The 18,023-nt window shown below is 34.7% G+C and overlaps 1 protein-coding gene across 2 annotated transcripts in view; it reads left to right on the top strand.

Annotated features, from left to right (window-relative positions):
• RASA1 (RAS p21 protein activator 1) overlaps positions 1-18,023 on the top strand; it is a 115,564-nt gene that overhangs the window by 64,087 nt on the left and 33,454 nt on the right. For both annotated transcript variants that reach the window (XM_006080228.4, XM_025292249.3), the window contains exons 6-9: positions 2,619-2,650; positions 6,904-6,956; positions 9,099-9,249; positions 10,956-11,034. In XM_006080228.4, the coding sequence (XP_006080290.2) occupies positions 2,619-2,650; positions 6,904-6,956; positions 9,099-9,249; positions 10,956-11,034 (315 nt within the window). The remainder of the gene's footprint in view (positions 1-2,618; positions 2,651-6,903; positions 6,957-9,098; positions 9,250-10,955; positions 11,035-18,023) is intronic.

The following is an 18,023-nucleotide window of genomic DNA, read 5'->3' as shown; positions in this document are numbered from 1 at the left end:
TAGTTACATTACATGTATATTATCACAAGGTTTTATATTGTGAATATTTGGCTTGTTTTCAGTGTCATCAAAAAGTACATTAAATAATTCTATGTGTGCATTTTTAGATACAGATCAGCATTCAAGCAGCATTTGCACTTCAAATACAGTATTCAGTATCACGAAAACATATTAAACGTTATATTATAGTTTAGGAATTCACTCATTTGGATTTGTCCAGCAGGATGGAATGGTTTTCTGTTATTCTTTCCACAACCTTCAGAGTGGCTATTTTTAAATTATGCCTTGAACCTGGTAATATGCTGAAACCTGTGCTCTGATTATTGTTCCAGGAGGACGGCAGTGGAGAATATTTTTCTTTGCTATTAATTCTCTTGTCTGCCTATTCTGGCAGCCAGATCTTGATATGTAGAAGTAAAACATACTGAGGAAAAGTGGGAAGAGTTGAGGAAATGGTATGATACATTCCATACTCATAGTCACATCGTTAATTAGGTAGAAGAGTTGGGATTAGAACTAAGGCCTAGATTAGAATTCTGTATTCTACAGCAGAAGAGGTATTTATTCTCTGTGGGCAAGGTGTATTCAAACTGGAGAATCTTATTATCTAGGTTTACTAAAAAGTTTCTTCATAGTATGTTGAATTTTCTTCCTGCTGTAACACACCTACCCTCATTATGCTGATTGTTTAAAGGAATTGAAGTATAGTTAAACTTTTCTTTCGAGCTCTTGGGACTCTGGGTCAAATTTAACAAAACAAATTTTAATAAGGATAAGTGAAAATTATCTGATGAATACAGAAAAAAAAAATCCAGTTTGAGATAAAGGAGAAATGACCTAACATAAAAGGAAAGAAAAAAAGAACAAGTTAACAGCCCAATATGAGTTAACGATGTGATGTGGCTGTTAAAAATGAATATGGTCATACTTTGAATTAGTAGTGGAATAATAATCCCAAATTAAAATTACAGTTTTTCTCGAATATTTAGAATGGTCTTTATTGGGACATAGTTAATCCTTGAAGGTTAAAGAGCCATTTGGTGATTATCTAGATTTCAGACATGTGGTTGGTGATTAGATTTGAGAGAGTTTCCACTGTGACATTCTAATTTTAATTACCATTCACCAAACACATTTGTTCTGTTATGTCTTAATTCTAGAATATAAGCTCTCTGAGGATTTTTGTCTCTGATTCAGTGATATGTCGCCATTGCCCAGAATAATGCCTTGCAGTACAGGCAGTCAGTCAGTGTTTGCTGAATGAATGGCTGTCTCTATGCCTCTTCTTTTTCATCTTCCTTGACATTCCTACCCTGCTGGACTGATTTGGGAAATCTGACTGTCTCTCAGTTCAGCTCCGATGTTGCCTTTTTTCTTTCAGAGAGATTTTATGCTTTCTGAGACTAAATTGTTCTTGTGTTTTTCCATAGCACCTTGTTAACTTTGTATCCCATTACATTGTAAAATAAATTTATTCTGTAAACTCCCCTTTGGGTAAGAAAATAATGCATTTTGTTTTTATGTCATTTTGTGTTTTTAGTGTTTTGTAGTATAGAAGGCATTTAGCAAGTATTTGATTTTACTTTGGTTAGATATTTGAGTGAGGACCAAATTGAGAGAAGTATTAGTAAATCTACATATACTTAGTCCATTTTTCTATTCCCACCTTTATTTTTCAATGGAAACTTGATGCCACAGTATACTGGCTGGGTATTAGGACTACAATTCAACAGATACTCAGTGAAAATTATGTGCCCAGCTTTGTGCTAGTGGTTTGGTGGTAGTTGGTATTAACAAAGAATGACTACGGTCTTAAGATGCTTATAGCCACAATAATGAAATTAATATCACCCAGTATATTATAGCAATATCTAATAGAGTAAGGTAAAGTTCAAGAGATGATGAAAGATGTCTTTTCTATTCAGAGTAGAAGTTGATATTTATGTTTTAGGGACGCAGTGTTATAGAGTAGGGACTGTGTTTGAGAGATCCTGCCTACACAGTTTAGGTTTTAACTAATAGCTAGGAAAGTAGTGAGTGGAAAGGGCATTCTGAGTAAAAAAGAACAAACGACAGTGGTGGGAGAATGTAGATTAGCAAAGAGGCAGTTTATGTGCCTCTATATACCATGGTTACGGTATATAGATACCTAAAGAGAAGTGAGATCGGAAACGTAGACTTGAGTCATATGATAAAGGATTCTGGTTGTAAAGTGAGGAATTGTAGGGAGTAGAGAAGTGTTAAAGGTCTTGTTTTTAAAATTTGTTTATTTTTGTTTTGTTTGCTGTTTCTTAATGCAGGGCGGAGCTGAAGTTGAAACTGATGACTCCATATTGGAGTGGTGTGGGGCACAGAGGTAGTTATACTAGTTGGGCTACTGTTAATAGTTTAAGAAAAGGAAGGAAAAGTGCCTGGATTAGAATAATCTCAGAGAGAGAGAGGGACTAAGGGGAAGAGTTTTGAAAAGACTTTACATAAACAGAAACACCTTTTCCTGTATATACATAAATAAATATGAAGGGTGGGGTGTAGATATATTTGAAGATACAATTTTATTAATTTAATCAAAAATATGTTAATAGTTACATAAAATACTGTCTTGATGTCTTCCCCTTTAGGGCCGGGAAGAAGATCCACATGAAGGCAAAATGTAAGTTTGTGTTAATTATTAAAAGGAAAAAATATACTGTACAATTACTAATTGGAAAACTTTGATCTAAAAATGTTTTAGAAGAAAAGTGATATTTTTTTGAGCTGATTAAAAAATTTATTTGACTCAAGAATTGATTTCTATTTTCTTAAGGACCTAGTGATAATGAAGGTGGCTTATACCTACATACAGCTCTTAGATCACCAAACTAACGACTTTTTGATTAACAGTAAACAGTACATTAATAACATTATGAATATCATAATTCCTCATACTTTGTTTTCTTGTTGATTACTTCTTAGTATTTCTTTTTGTTGCCATATCTTTTATGTACTTTATAGTTCAGTTTTTGTTTTGTTTTTTTAAAGTCAGAGAACTTTCCCCTGAATTATAATTCTTTAGCATATTAATGGCACCCCACTCCAGTACTCTTGCCTGGAAAATCCCATGGACCGAGGAGCCTGGTAGGCTGCAGTCCATGGGGTCGCGAAGAGTCGGACATGACTGAGCGACTTCACTTTCATTTTTCACTTTCATGCATTGGAGAAGGAAATGGCAACCCACTCCAGTGTTCTTGCCTGGAGAATCCCAGGGACAGGGGAGCCTGGTAGGCTGCCGTCTGTGGGGTCACACAGAGTCGGACACGACTGAAGTGACTTAGCAGCAGCAGCAGCAGCGTATTAATAAGATTCTTCAAGGACTTTGTTTTTATAATTTTTTTAAGGCAGATTTTAAGTGTCTTAGAAGCGCTAATTCAAAGGCTGGGTATTACTACACTTAGCGCTTGCCACATTCTTCCCTTATTAGTTGCTCTTACAGGTCATTGTTCCTCATGGGGTTTCAGCTGTGCTCTAGTTTATTAGTGTCCTTGAAGATCTTTCTAAGTGTCCTTCTCATCCCATTTGATATTTATTTGTATATATGTTTTCTTTTAAAGACCTTACCTCTTAATTCCAATTCTGTTTTACTCATATTATTTTAACTGACTGTTAATCTTCTAATGTTTTCAGTGGAATACTTTTTATTACCTTCCTACTGGCAATTATGGGTGGCATTGAAGACTTGCTTCTCAAGTGTTTATTCTGTTCTAACCCTTAGAACATGAAAACATTAAGCCAAATACTGTGCTTTCAGTTATCTAATTTAGTGTCCACTCTTCTTTAAGTGAAGCATGAGATATTTTCTGAGTTTATTTTCTTTATTGTTCTATGTAGCTGCTAAGGTAGGCTCCATCAGTGAGATTATACTTTGTTGATTGTACTAGTTTGAGGTCTTCTCACTACATATGTGAGGAGTTACAAATTCTAATTATTGTTGGAGGATGCATACAGCTAGTGAAAGCAGATGAACTGAGTCAGGTGTATGTATTCCCATTTTTCTCAAATTACAGTAATGTTAATCTTTCTTATTTTCCCTCTTTGATAGAAATTAAGGTACATGGAACTGTTTCCCTACTGTTTTCTATTATATATTTCCCTACTGTAATTTTTTATATACTGCAAATGTGATAAATGGAAACTATCATTCACTGTTTGTATTAGGGAAGGCTAGGAAGTCAGTGGCTTCCCAGGTGGCTCAGTGGGTAAAGAATCTGCCTGCAGTGCAGGAGATGTGGGTTTAATCCCTGGGTCGGGAAGATCCCCTGGAGGAGGGAACGGCAGCCCACTCCAGTATTCTTGCCTGGAGAATCCCATGGACAGAGGAGCCCAGAGGGCTGTAATCCATAGGGTCGCAAAGAGTCGGACATGACTGAAGCGACTAAGCACACACACAGGAAGTCAAAACTAGCAAAAGTTTGCCTGCAGTGAGGTGCACGCACTAACTGATGTGTCAAAGTTTAGGAGTCTAGTGTTAACAGAAGCCTCCTGATTTCCAAGAGAACCGAGAAACATAGATTTATATCTCCATTAAAATAATGCCATGGATTGTTTTTGAAAAGGGGAAAAAAAGAGGTCAAATACCAGTAAACATCTAAAGCTATGTCCAGTTTTTTAAGTATAAACTGTAACTCCCACTGGCATTAGGAAATCTTTTTTTTTTTTTAAATAATATCATTGTGATTTTTCCATTTTCTGAACTTCATAATTTTCTACTCATTTGGTATTTAGCATAAGATAAATTTGCATTGTTGGTTTATTTTATGTATTTGTCAGCTCCCTGTAACTTCTTAAGGTGTTGACTGGCAGTAGAGCATCCTCATTAACATCCTGGAGTGCTCTTTGAGACTAACCAGAAGGTATAACTAGCTTTATTCCTTTGATGTAATGATCACCTCCCAGTTGGTTTTGCTTGACACTTTAGTTTCCTCAAATCCTCTCTTCCAACAGCTAGAACACCTAAAACGTGTATCTGACTGTATTACTTTTCACTTAAAATTCTTACCTGATTTTCTACCTTAGCAGAGTCTGAAAAGTTTTCCTGATCCAGCCCTTGTTTCCTTTCAAGTCCCATCTCTTGTCATTTTTAGTTTTATATCCTCCTCTCCAGCTTGTAGATCTTCAAATGTGTATCACTGTTTTTTCTCCTTTGCTCAAGCTACTTCCTAGGCCAGAATTCCCCTCTGTTGTGTTGTTTAATGCCTGTTCTTACTTAGAGACTTAACTCATTTATCACTCTTGCCAGCAAGTCTTCTGTAATCTTCTCCCTTACACACCCTACAGAATTGGTGCTCTGTTATTCCAAAAATGCCCTCAGCATGTACCTATCGCAGCGCTTTATTATATTTTCTACATTCTTTTTATAGTTATACAATATTTATGTTCCTTTTTCGTACTAAAAAGAGGTCTTTCCTAAGGTCACAGACCCATTTTTCTATTATTGATACAAACCATGTGCTTGAAATAGATTCATTTTACATATAGGTGGTAAATCTCTGAGTGAGGAAACTCGGATCTAATCCTTTCAGAAAGTGGTATTGCTGATTTGTTGTATAAATGCCATTTGTTGCCCAACACCCCACCCCACCCCCACCTTTATATTCCCCTTTTCTCTTTTATTCTACCTATAGAAGTATAGGATAGGCCTTCAAGGTCATCTAATCAGCTCTCCCCTAGAATACAGAAATCTCGTTCTGGCATTGTAATAAATGGTCATTTCGGCCATAGTTGAATGCAGTATGGAACTTTACTGCTTTTTAGGGCAACCTGGACTATTCCAGATATTGTATACTTGTTTTACATTATTCATAATTAGCATTGGGAGCCTCAGGGAGTCTGAATTAGTGAGTTAATTGTTAGAATAAAATTAAAAAGAGGATTTAAATGTTTAACATTTTATTCATGTGAAGAGATAAAAATCCAGTTTTATTTTATACTCTGACCAGTAATAATGTAGATAATTTAAAACAGTGGTGAACAGCCTCTAAACTTGTAACATTGGATTTTAGGGCAAGTATATGTCTTAATTTTACAGCATTATTTTTAATCATGACTGAAAAGAACAAGTTGGAAAGTAAAATACTATACTAGACCCTGAGAATATATTGTCAGCTTGGTATTAACATACATGTGTTAATTGGCAAGATAGATAATAGTCCTTCAGGTACATGAGAGATTTTAAGTAATTTAATCACTAGTAATTAATTTTTTTAATCCAGATGTATCATTTTTTTCTGAGGTAAATTATTTAAATACTTTATTATATGCAGTAGATTTTGGCTGTAATGTCTTCTATAACATTTTCTAAAGTCTTAAGTATCAGAATATAAAATATTGTAGCAATCTGATATGATAGGCCATTAGCTCAAACAGATATCTACTCTTTCTCATCACTCAATCTTATTTTCTGGCTTTCTGTAAAGTATCAGTCCACCACGTTGACTGAAAAGGGAGAACTTTCACGGAAGTTCACTTTGAGAGAAGTATGAGAAAATTAATTGACTAATCTTTTTTTGGCAGTTTTGGTGGGCTCTACCTGTACCACTCCCCACTCCTAATAAAAAGAAAAGAATACTAGCTATGATAATAATTTGTCATTATCAGAATTAAATCCTATTTTTTGTATTGGTAATTAATATGGAAATTGTAGTTCATACTAGACGGCCCATTGTATATTTTGTTGTTTACAAAACACCTGTTTACAGATGTTTACAAAGTGTAGTAATAAATGTCAAAGGAATGAGGTCATTTGAATTGCATTACATTTATTTCATTATGTCAGCTTGAATTAAACTTAACTGTATTGTGTTATTTAGTTTTGATTTAGTTAACAGCAAAAAAGACTTTTTGATTTACATATTTTATTCTCTTTTTAAGATGGTTCCATGGGAAAATTTCCAAACAAGAAGCTTATAATTTACTAATGACAGGTACTTATATATTCACTTTACTTTTCTAATGTTATTTAAAAAAAAAAAAAAACACTTATCATGTGTTTTGCCTTTAGTATTCTTTTGATTTTTATGCACACTGTAATTTCTTGCCCAGCACAGAGAAATTGGTATTTCTGGTGTTTTTCAGCTGAAAACATACATGCAGTATAAAATTCAGTGCACAGTGTGTTTTCTTTCTGGACCAGGTCCCTACAGTCGTCCTTAGAAGCAGTGCCAGATGAGTTTTTTCCTGTATTTCTAGAAGTTTTCTGTCTGTGTGTGCCTGCCTGCCTTACCGCAGTGTATACCTTAATACATACCTCCTCACACATTCTCACAGGAACATGCAACACACTTTTTTCATTTTAATACATATTTTGGGAGATTATTCCGTATCTGCATATTTAAAACTTCATTCTTTTTAATGACCATAAACTTTCCATTGTATAAATACCATAATTTGTTATAAGTTTCCTATAGAGCAATATTATGTTTTCATTTTCTTGTTTAGGCACAGCAAATGTTCTTGAATTTATCTTTATACACTTGTAGAATTATATACTCGGGCCTTATTGAAAATATAGTTGTTTTAATATTTCATAAAACTTGTTACAGAGATAGGCAAAATAAAAATTGAATGTATTGTGGGTTTATTATTTAAAAGAAAAAGTATTCCATCATTCATCCTAACTAAAACTTAAGATTAAATTTAATTACCAAATATGTCTTCAGTAAGCCATACTTTAGAAGGCCTTCAGACAAGTTTAATAATCTGTAATTTATAAGTCTTAGTTCTTTAAAAAAAAAACGACCAGAGTTCAGTAGTTTCTGTATGCAGTGAATAAACTACTGGTTATTTAAAACTGTTATCTGAGTTACTATTCAAGCCATGGGGCATTACATTTAATTGAATAATACTTTGTTCTTCTGAAACAGTTGAGGCAGTTTTATTAAGTATTCAATTATATTGTGAGGATATAGATTAGAAATAAAGAACATGATAATGCCATATGGTAGTAACAGATGAAATGCTAAACCAAAGTGACATCCTTTCTGCTTTCAAAGTGGCACCAAAATATTTATTTTAATGAATTTACTGCATTTTGAAAATAGTTTATATTTTTTGAATTTGCACCAAATACCTGAGGCACTCACTGTTGTTTTAGGCATGTAAATTAAAAAAGAACTAAACTTAATTTTCTTAGTTTTTATTTCCTTTGGGTCATGTGCTCTTTTAAGAGTCGGGTGATTTCCCGCCCTGAAAGGTACACATAAGCACTTGCAGGCACAATTTTGCAATAGTTCCTATTCTTTGTATTGAACATAAAACTACTTGGTAGCAAGTGGTTTGGCTTGATGATTGGAACTATTAGTAACTTACAGAAAAACATCTGATATTTTAAGTTTTCATTGTGCTTTCCCAAAAGCAATCAAGTTCTGATCTTTCCTATGTCATTAGGACTTAAACAGAGAAAAGGTAGAAAAGCATCAGTGGTAAGAGTCATTGCTAATTGCAGATGTCAAAAAGACTTCTCTAAAATTAATATGAAATATCTGATATATGATTTGCTGCTAATGATTTTTTAAGATCATGCCTTTTAAATGAAATATAGTGCATGTGTATTAATTTTGATTAGGTACACAAATATTTCAGTTGTTTTCATCTACCTTTATAAGTTTTTGCTACTATTTTATTACAATTATGACTTTTTAATGTTTAATCAGAAGTATTAAGTACAGAGTATGCGAAAGTAAAATTCACTTCAACTTTTTTTTCACTTTTCTTATTATGAGATTTGCAAACAGTGTAGCAGTTTTAGCCAGTACCCCCTACCTGTGGTTACAGTATTCTTTCCAAGTTATGACAGATATGTATATTATTAACCAGAAGTCATTGCTGTAAACTTCTGCCCTGTATTTTTATGTAATAAAGACAAGTAACATCATGGGTGGTTGTGACTCATAAACCAGAAAATACAAAAAAATAATTGCCTTAAGATTTTTTATTGTAAAACAAGTACCTGGTGAAAATTAAAATTTGTATATGCTTTTGAATGTACTTTGTAATTATACTACTTAACTCTTTTTCTTTTGTAATTTGATAATTAGGGAATAAAACTAACAGATTAATTTTTACAGTTGGTCAAGTCTGCAGTTTTCTCGTGAGGCCGTCAGATAATACTCCTGGGGACTATTCACTTTATTTTCGGACCAGTGAAAATATTCAGCGGTTTAAAATATGTCCAACACCAAACAATCAGTTTATGATGGGAGGCCGATATTATAACAGGTAAGTTGGGAGAAATTTATAGTTCTCTTTTACTTTTGGTGAGTAGAGTTGAAATATCATAAATAATAGTTTATCAGAATCAAAATTATATAAAAGTTTCTGACTCTGTAATATTTGAAATTATAAGACATTTAATGTAATTTAGTCATGTCCAAGGATTTTTTAGACATTGTCAAACATGAATATAAATTAATAATTTATTTCTTTCAAAATAATGTACATAATTTTTTGATTATTAATGCACAGGTTATTTGCAGCAAATTTGTTAGTAAGTTAATACATTATCTGTAGGAAACAGAACATCTAATCTAAGAAAATGTATTAGTCTTTTATCAGTGAGACATTTTAATAGGAAGAAAGTTAAAGAATGACCTAAGACTTACTAATATTGTTACCCACCAATATTAGGTTTTTCCCAAGCTGGTATTAATTTGTAATTGTTGGTTCCTACTTTTCACCTTTAAAATTCTTTGCTTGTCTCATTCCCCTCACCCTATCATGTTAAATGCTGTCTCTGGTATTTAGTTCATATTCATTTGTACTTTTTTTTATTAATCTTTTCAAGTCTTCTGTTTTACTTTTTAATATTATACTTTATTTATATTTAATTTGAAATAATTTTGTAGTAGGGCAAAGATATTTTATCATCAGCGATAAATATATATGTGTGTATATATACACATATGTATCTCCAAAGATAAAAGATATATACATTTCAACTATTCTTTCAGTAGGAAGAACTATGAAAAAAAGTGAATATATATCCAGCTATATATAAATACACACCTATGTGTGTATAAGACAGTTATTGGATCAGTAGGAAAACCATGAAAAAATCAAGTGATAAATTAACAAGATGTTTTGAGAAATGTTGCCTAGCTGTCACTAAAATATCCTTTCCTCTAGTGTATTAAAGGAAAGTTAAAAATTCTAGGTTTTACATATTTAGGACAGTAAAATGGCAAACTGCCTATAGAGAAACATTTTTATACTTAGAAAAACTCATGTTAAAGTTTGTGTTAAAATACATTATATAATGTCATTTTCAGTTTTTTATTTGTAATATTTTCCAAATATATTTTATAGTGTTTTAATCAAAATCATCAGTAAGCCTTTCCTGCTGTAGCTGTAATCCTACATATAAGATTAGCTCCTGGTCTGCCTGCCTTCTTCCTTCCTTCCTCCCTTTTTTGTTTCTGCTTTCACCTGCTATTTGTCTTATGACTCCATCTTATTATAAAAGCAGAGTATGTAAATGATAACTTTTGATAAATTATCAATGATAATTTATCATTCGGATGATAAAAATTCTTAAGTTTAACCTGAACTAACTACTTGCTAAATAAATGTGATTTGTCTGTCATTTCTTGCTCTATCTCTGATATTTTTGTCTCAAAAAAAAAAAAGGAAAAAAAAGTAGACTTTAAATCCTTTCCTCACATAGTGATGCTTGGAGTAGTGTGTAGAAAATTGAAATCTCTGAGTCAAGTATTTCTGACCTGTAAATCAATATTAGGAACATTCTTGCTTTTCTAAAGTAATGTGACTGTAATGATCATATATTCTATTAATATATTCTGGCTATATACTTTGGAAAAAAAACTTGCAAACAGATAATCCTTGCTAACAAGGTTTGTGTGTATTTTTAAGATTTGCAATTTTTATGAGACAAATTATGTCAGTGTTAGTAATTTTTATTTTAACAGCATTGGGGACATCATAGATCACTATCGAAAAGAACAAATTGTTGAAGGGTATTATCTTAAGGAACCTGTACCCATGCAGGTCAGTGTTGTTTTTCTTTTTGCAGTAATCAGCTTTTTAATTTAAAATGCTTTTTTTGGTGATATGGTTATGCACACATCCATGCATTTGAAATTGGATAAAATTTAAAACTGCTGATTATTCAGATTCTTTCAGAAAGTGAATATTTGTAAGAGAATCTCTTAGTTTTATGTTGGTTCTAGATAATTAGGAAGTCCTTGGTGGCTTTTTGAGAGTAGAGGGAGTGGTGGAGACAGAAGCCAAGTTGCACTGGGTCAAGGAGTGAGTTTGTTGGAGGCAAAAGTGGAGACAGCAAGGATAAATCACAGCCAGGTTTATCTAGGTGAGCTTGGGAAGTAAAGAAAATAAAAAACAGTAGCTAGAAGATGATGTAGGTATAAAGGGGTTTAAATTTATAACTTCTTTGTTTTATTTGCCTGTAGTTTTATGGTGAGAGAGTTTTGAGCATGTGTGTACTTGAGGAAAGTGAGTGGTGGGTGAGGGATGGGGTAGTGGCAGTACTCCATGTATAAGGTCCTAGAGAAGGCTAGAGTGACTGAAATCCAGAACATAAGAAGGACTGGCCTTGAACAAGAGCTCCTGCTGAACGCTAGTTGATTAATGTCTAGGTGATTGATCAGCATCTGTATCTTGCCCATACTTCCTAAAGTGTGGTCGGTAAAGGGTTGTAGCAGGATAAGTAAAAGGTACTTCAAAATAGTGATTAAGAATTTTCCTATGTGGAAAATGGGTGTAGTGAATTTCCCGGGATGTAAAGAAGGATTGTGAGGGTTTTTGGGTCCCCACTAAACTTCCACAGTGATTTGTAGTGTCTTGAGCGTCTCATTATTTCCTCCTAACCAATTAGTTTCTGACCGTTATAGCCGACTATTAATTGCTAATTAAGAGAGAAACATTATTCTGATGCTTAATATACATTTAAGAATCATCTTGTCACATTTTAATATAATCTTGCTTCATTTCCTCATGCTTTCCTGGTAGATGGAAAGTTCATGAGGGCAGTTTTGTGTTGTGTTTCCAGTGCTTTGTTGCGATCTCCATGTTAGCTTCTTCCTGTTTGCCTTTCAAGTTTACATCTCAAGTTTCACTTCCTTGTTGACACCTTCCTAATATCTGTAGTTAGCAATTATGTACCACTTTTGTTGGGGCTTCTCTGGTGGCTCAGATGATAATCTGCCTCCAAGGTAGGAGACCCAGGTTGGATCCCTGGGTCGGAAAGATCCCTGGAGGAGGGCATGGCAACCCACTCCAGTATCCTTGCCTGGAGAATCCCATGGACAGAGGCTACAGTCCATGGGGTCGCAAAGAATCAGATATGACTGACTGACACACACCCCCCCACACCCCTTTTGTTGGCAGTTCTGGCAGAATTTGCCTAACGTTTTTCTACGTAGTATGGTATGTGCTTTCTAGAAACCACTGCTTAGGATCTTTTTATTGGATCAGAGATGCCTTTACCTACAAATGATGGATCCTGCCACTCACTTCTGTTGCTGTATTCTGCATTCTAATTCAGATTGGCTTTTTGAGTAATAAATTTTATTTGCTCACAAGTCATGCACACATTTTTCCCATCCTAAATTTGTCTTATTAGAATTTTCTAACTAAATTTTTTATAGTTAGAAAAATAAGTAGCATTTGACATTTAGTAAACTTTTTTCTAAAATTATAGCATAGTTTTAAAACTTAAACTTACTTCAGATATACATTGTGCCTTATTCTTGTGTCACTGTTTCATAACTGAACAAACTTCCAAGTATTATCATTTGCAAAAGTGCCTATAATGCTTTCAGTACTTCAGAAATAACTGATGCTGATTACAGAGCAATTTGATTACTTCATAGAAACCATTAAATGCTATTTGAAGTCAATTATTTGGGGCCTGGAGTAAAAGTAGTTTACAGAAAAAAAATTTGAGAATCGTAACACTTACCTGTTCTTCCCAGAAGGATTCTAACTGTTAGAGAACCCAAAGGCTAGTAATGTCCTTTTATTATTGTAAAAGTGATTAGCTAACAGAATCAGCTCATTCCCCCTAAGGTTACCCTGCATGCCCCTACTCAGGATAAGACGCTGAAAGAGAAAGCACAGTGGTCTTTTACTTGGTGGAACTAACACTTCCTGAGACAGACACTAGAAGAAAGGAGGAGCCTTTTGAACACTATTTTAGACACCATGTCTAACATGTATTAATTTATTTAACTTTTTAAACAATTTGATGAGGTTGATTCTGTAATTATGCCCATTTTACAGATAGGAAAACTGGGACCAGAGAAGGTAAGTAAATTACTTAAGGCATCAAGTCATCCTTGACTCCTCTTTTTGTCTCTTACACTCTGTATCCAAACTGTCAGGATCATCATGCCATCTCTGCCTTCAAAGTATATATATAGAATTAACCATCACCAGAAATATTTTGGGCCTGGAGTAAAAGTATGTTCCAATAGAAGTTTGAGAAATGCAGCACTTACCTATCTTTCCCAGCAGGATTCTAACTATTAGAGAATGTCATCTCTTTGTTTCTACCTCCTTCTGCCCCCAACTCCCCTTTAAAACTGTACCACAGTTAGAGGAATCCATTTAAAATGTGAGTCAGACCATTTCATGCCTCTGTTTAATACTAAGAGGTGGTCTGTTTCATCCAGAGTAAAAGCCAGAGTCCCTGTAGTAGCGTGCAGTGTCCCGTGGTCCTCTGAACTCTTCCTACCATCCTTCTCTCTCACTCATCTCCACTCACACTGGCTTCTCTGCTATTTTAAAAAAATATGTCAGGATCTTTGCTGCATTAGGATTTTTGCTACAGCTGTTCACTCTGCTCAAAATGACTTTCCCTTAAATATCCACTCGCCTCATTCTTTTACTTCTTTCAAATTTCGCTTAAGTTTTAGCTTCACAATTGAGACCTACTCGTACAATATTATTTATTGCTGCTACTTGCCCTACCCTGTAGAGCACTTACCACCTATTGACATACAATTCAATTTGCTTATTCATTATGTTTATTATCTCTTTCCATCTTTGGAATGTAAGTTCCTCGAGGGTAAGGATCTTTGATTTATTCACTGATGTATCTCAAGAACTACAACACTGGCACTTAGAGAACTATTGAATTCATTTATCAAATGAGTTTTCTTAGCCATTACCTCAGAAAGGCAGGATTTACAACTGCAGTAGGAGCCTGCACACCTAAGGTCTGTGCAAAAACTTGCTTCAGTGGTTGTTACACCCTCACCAATCAGATAATCTTCTTCTCTTTGGGAGGAATGTATGAGACTTCCTTCTCCAGAACTTTGTAGAGAGAGGAGGCTGAGAAGCCTTCCTTCCTGTCATCTAGTAACTTACAAAACTTGGAACGTGAGGTCGTATCCCTGCCTGTAGTGTCTTTGAATGTAGGTATTGTTGATTGGTTGACCAGCCTTTATGTTAAATAGGAAAGATTTATATAATCCTGAAATCAGGTATTTAAATCCAAATGTCAGTGTTGTAATGTCTTAAATGAGGGAGTGAAAGTGGCTCTGTCATGTCCGACTCTTTGTGACCCCAAGGACTAGAGGCTGCCAGGCTTCTGTGTCCATGGAATTCTCCAGGCAAAAATACTGGAGTGCGTTGCCATTTCCTTCTTCAGGGGATCTACCTGACCCAGGAATCAAACCTGGGTCTCCTGTATTGCAGGAAGTCTTGACTGAACCACCAGGTAGACTACAAATATGCCCCATTCTGTACTGAAGAGTAAATATTATCACTACTGTGATGAAGATTGATAAGTACAAATCTATACAACTAGGGACATAGTCATCACTATTTATCATCTGGGTGCAGTGTATCTTTAAAATTTTTTAATTTTCTTGGTCATTTTCTGAATAATTTGTAGGAGTAAGAATGAAGATTTAGTACAAAAAAAAACTTCATTAGAAATTTAATAAGAATCTAAATGTAGTAAACCCCAATTTTTGTTCTGTATGTCCTTGGTTATAAAGGCTTGTTCCTGAAATAGAAGGCAGCTAACTGTTGTCCACTGTCATGTACGGACCTGAATCATATCCATCTTGTAAACCCTAATTTCAGATACAGCTTTTATAATAGTTCTTGCTTATAATTCCTTTGGTTCTTTCCACATTTTTACTGTCAAAATGCAGTACTGGTTCTAGATTTTAAATATATTTCAGCTGCGTTCTAGTTTGATTCTTTCTTGTTCTTGCAACATCAGCTGTAATACTTTGGAAAACTTTTGTTTCATAATTTTGTTGTATAGTACAGTCTTTACTCTGTAAGTGTAATATATTTTTATGTTTAGGTTTATAAACATCAATTAGAATGATCAATGTGAATTTTTAAATTTCTACATTATATGTTTCCTTCCAGTAATGTTTAAATACAAAATAGCTTTGTCCATTTATAAGCCATATTGAGTAAATCTTGATGCAAATCATAAAAGTTTTAAGAATCTTCATTTTCTGTTAGGAAACAGGTTCATCTAGATGTCTTGTCACAAATTATTGCATGATGTCCTTCCTGTTGAATCACTAACTAGACGAGTGCACCATATTTCCTTTATTTCCCTAGAAATACAACATTTTCTCAGCACATTCTTGAGTTTGAGAAAATTCATCAAGGATATTACCATATCAAGAATTATAGTCTGAAACTTTGCTTATCAAAATCAATTTTATCATCACAGTAGATCACAGAGTATTGATGTTGCTTTGCTTTCATCATCTGATTCCTTTTATAAGTGTCAAACATCTTTTTCACTTTTTTTTTTTGCTAATATGGGCAAAAAATTAAGAATTCTGAATTTTTATCTGCACTCAGTGAAAACTAATAAACAGATAACAAAGATGGCCTTTTGTATTTTTTGAAAGATGCTGCAATAGTTGGCAACAAAGTAAAAAGTGCAACAGGTGATGCAATAGAGTTGATTTATTTCACTGTTGCATCAGCCTCTAGGCCAAAGGTTGGCAGACTTTTCTGTAAAGGACCAGATAATAAATATTTTAGATTTTGTGGGCCATTCAGTCTCTGTCTCAGTTACTTAAACTTTGCCTTTGTAGTGAAGCAACAACACACAGTATGTAAAAGAATGACCGTGGCTGTTCCAGTAAATCTTGACGTCCAGAAACGGGCCGTGGGCTAGGTTTGGTCTGTGTGCCGTGGTTTGCCGTTCTCCTCAGCATACTTGAGTGTAATTGTTGAGTCATGATGAAATGGTTCCTAGGATGATAAAATAGCCGAGTGTTTCAAGATGTAGGAAAAAATAGGATTCATGAAAATTCTATAACATATCTTAGATATAAAATGGTCAGCCGGATCCATGAATCTCTAAGAAAAAGTCATAAAATATTAATTCTTGCATTAATTCTTATTAATTAATAAGAGCTGCTCAAACAAGAAACTACAAACTAAAATTGGGTCCATTGGACTAGATGGTAATATTGAAGATTGACTTCTTTGGGGAAGATCATTATAAAGGCACTTACATCTTTATATGCTTCTTGACATCCTAATTCTTTTATTATAGGGGGTTGTGGGGATTTAGCAGTTATGATACATGCCTTCCTATAGTGCAGTGTCATAAAACCATGCAATAAACCCCACAGGATTATGGGAAAGGTGGAGTTACGGGTACAACACTGAAAAGCATCATCAGTGACACATAAAGATAAGAAACTAGTAACAATTAGCAGAGTTTTTATATGTGGTAATGGGTAAGAATTATTTAAAATGGGTAAGAAATATGCTAAACGGGTAAGAAATATTTAAATACTGCTGCTGCTGCGTCGCTTCAGTCGTGTCCGACTCTGTGCGACCCCATAGATGGCAGCCCACCAGGCTCCCCCATCCCTGGGATTCTCCAGGCAAGAACACCGGAGTGGGTTGCCATTTCCTTCTCCAATGCATGAAAGTGAAAGGTGAAAGTGAAGTCGCTGAGTCGTGTCTGACTCTTAGCGACCCCATGGACTGCAGCCCACCAGGCTCCTCCATCCATGGGATTTTCCAAGCAAGAGTACTGGAGTGGGGTGCCATTGCCTTCTCCGATTTAAATACTAGGTTGGTGCAAATGTAATCACGGGTTTGGACCATGAATTTTAAATCATTATAGCTAGACTCAGATACATCTTTATTAATCAAAGTAGGAACCATTACAATCAACACATTTTTTTTTTTGCCACTGAGAAATAAGTTTGTTTATTCCTATAGCATTAAAACCATACTTCAGGATTCAACAAACTCTTGGAAAGCATTTTCTGCATCCTGCTGGTTGTGGAAGTGTTTTCCCTGCAAAAAGTCGTCAGAGATGCTTGAAGAAGTGGTAGTCATTTGGTGAGAGGTCAGGTGAATATGGCGGATGAGGCAAAACTTCATAGCCCAATTTGTTCAACTGTTGAAGTGTTGGTTGTGAAATGTGCAGTTGGGCATTCTCATGGAGAAGAATTGGGCCCTTTCTGTTGACCAAAGCCAGCTGTAGGCATTGCAGTTTTTGGTGCAGCTCATCAAATTGCTGAGCATACTTCTCAGATGTAATGTTTTGCCAGGATACAGAAAGCTGTAGTAGGTCAGACCAGCAGCAGACAACCAAACACTGACCATGACCTCTTTTTGGTGCAAGTTTGACTCGGGAAGTGTTTTGGAACTTCTTCTCACTCCAGCCACTGAGCCGATTGTCTGTATAAAATCCACTGTTAGTTGCACATCATAGTCTGATAGAGAAATGGTTCACTGTCATGTAGAAGAAGAGAAGATGACACTTCAAAATGACTTTTTTTGAGTTTTGGTCAGCTTATGAGGCACCCACTTAATGGAGATTTTTCACCTTTCCCAATTTGCTTCAAATGCCAAGTACTGTAGAATGATTGACACGAGTTCTTAAGCAACTTCTCAGGTAGTTGTAAGAGGATCAGCTTTGATGATTGCTCTCAATTGGTCATTGTCAATTTACGATGGCTGGCCACTGTGCTCTTCATCTTCAAGGCCTACTTTGCAAAACCTCG

Source organism: Bubalus bubalis, chromosome 9 (genome assembly GCF_019923935.1).
Source record: "Bubalus bubalis isolate 160015118507 breed Murrah chromosome 9, NDDB_SH_1, whole genome shotgun sequence".
NCBI classification, from domain to species: Eukaryota; Metazoa; Chordata; class Mammalia; order Artiodactyla; family Bovidae; genus Bubalus; species Bubalus bubalis.
The sequence above is the reverse complement of the archived record's forward strand: the minus strand, read 5'-3'. Positions and strand labels throughout refer to the sequence as shown.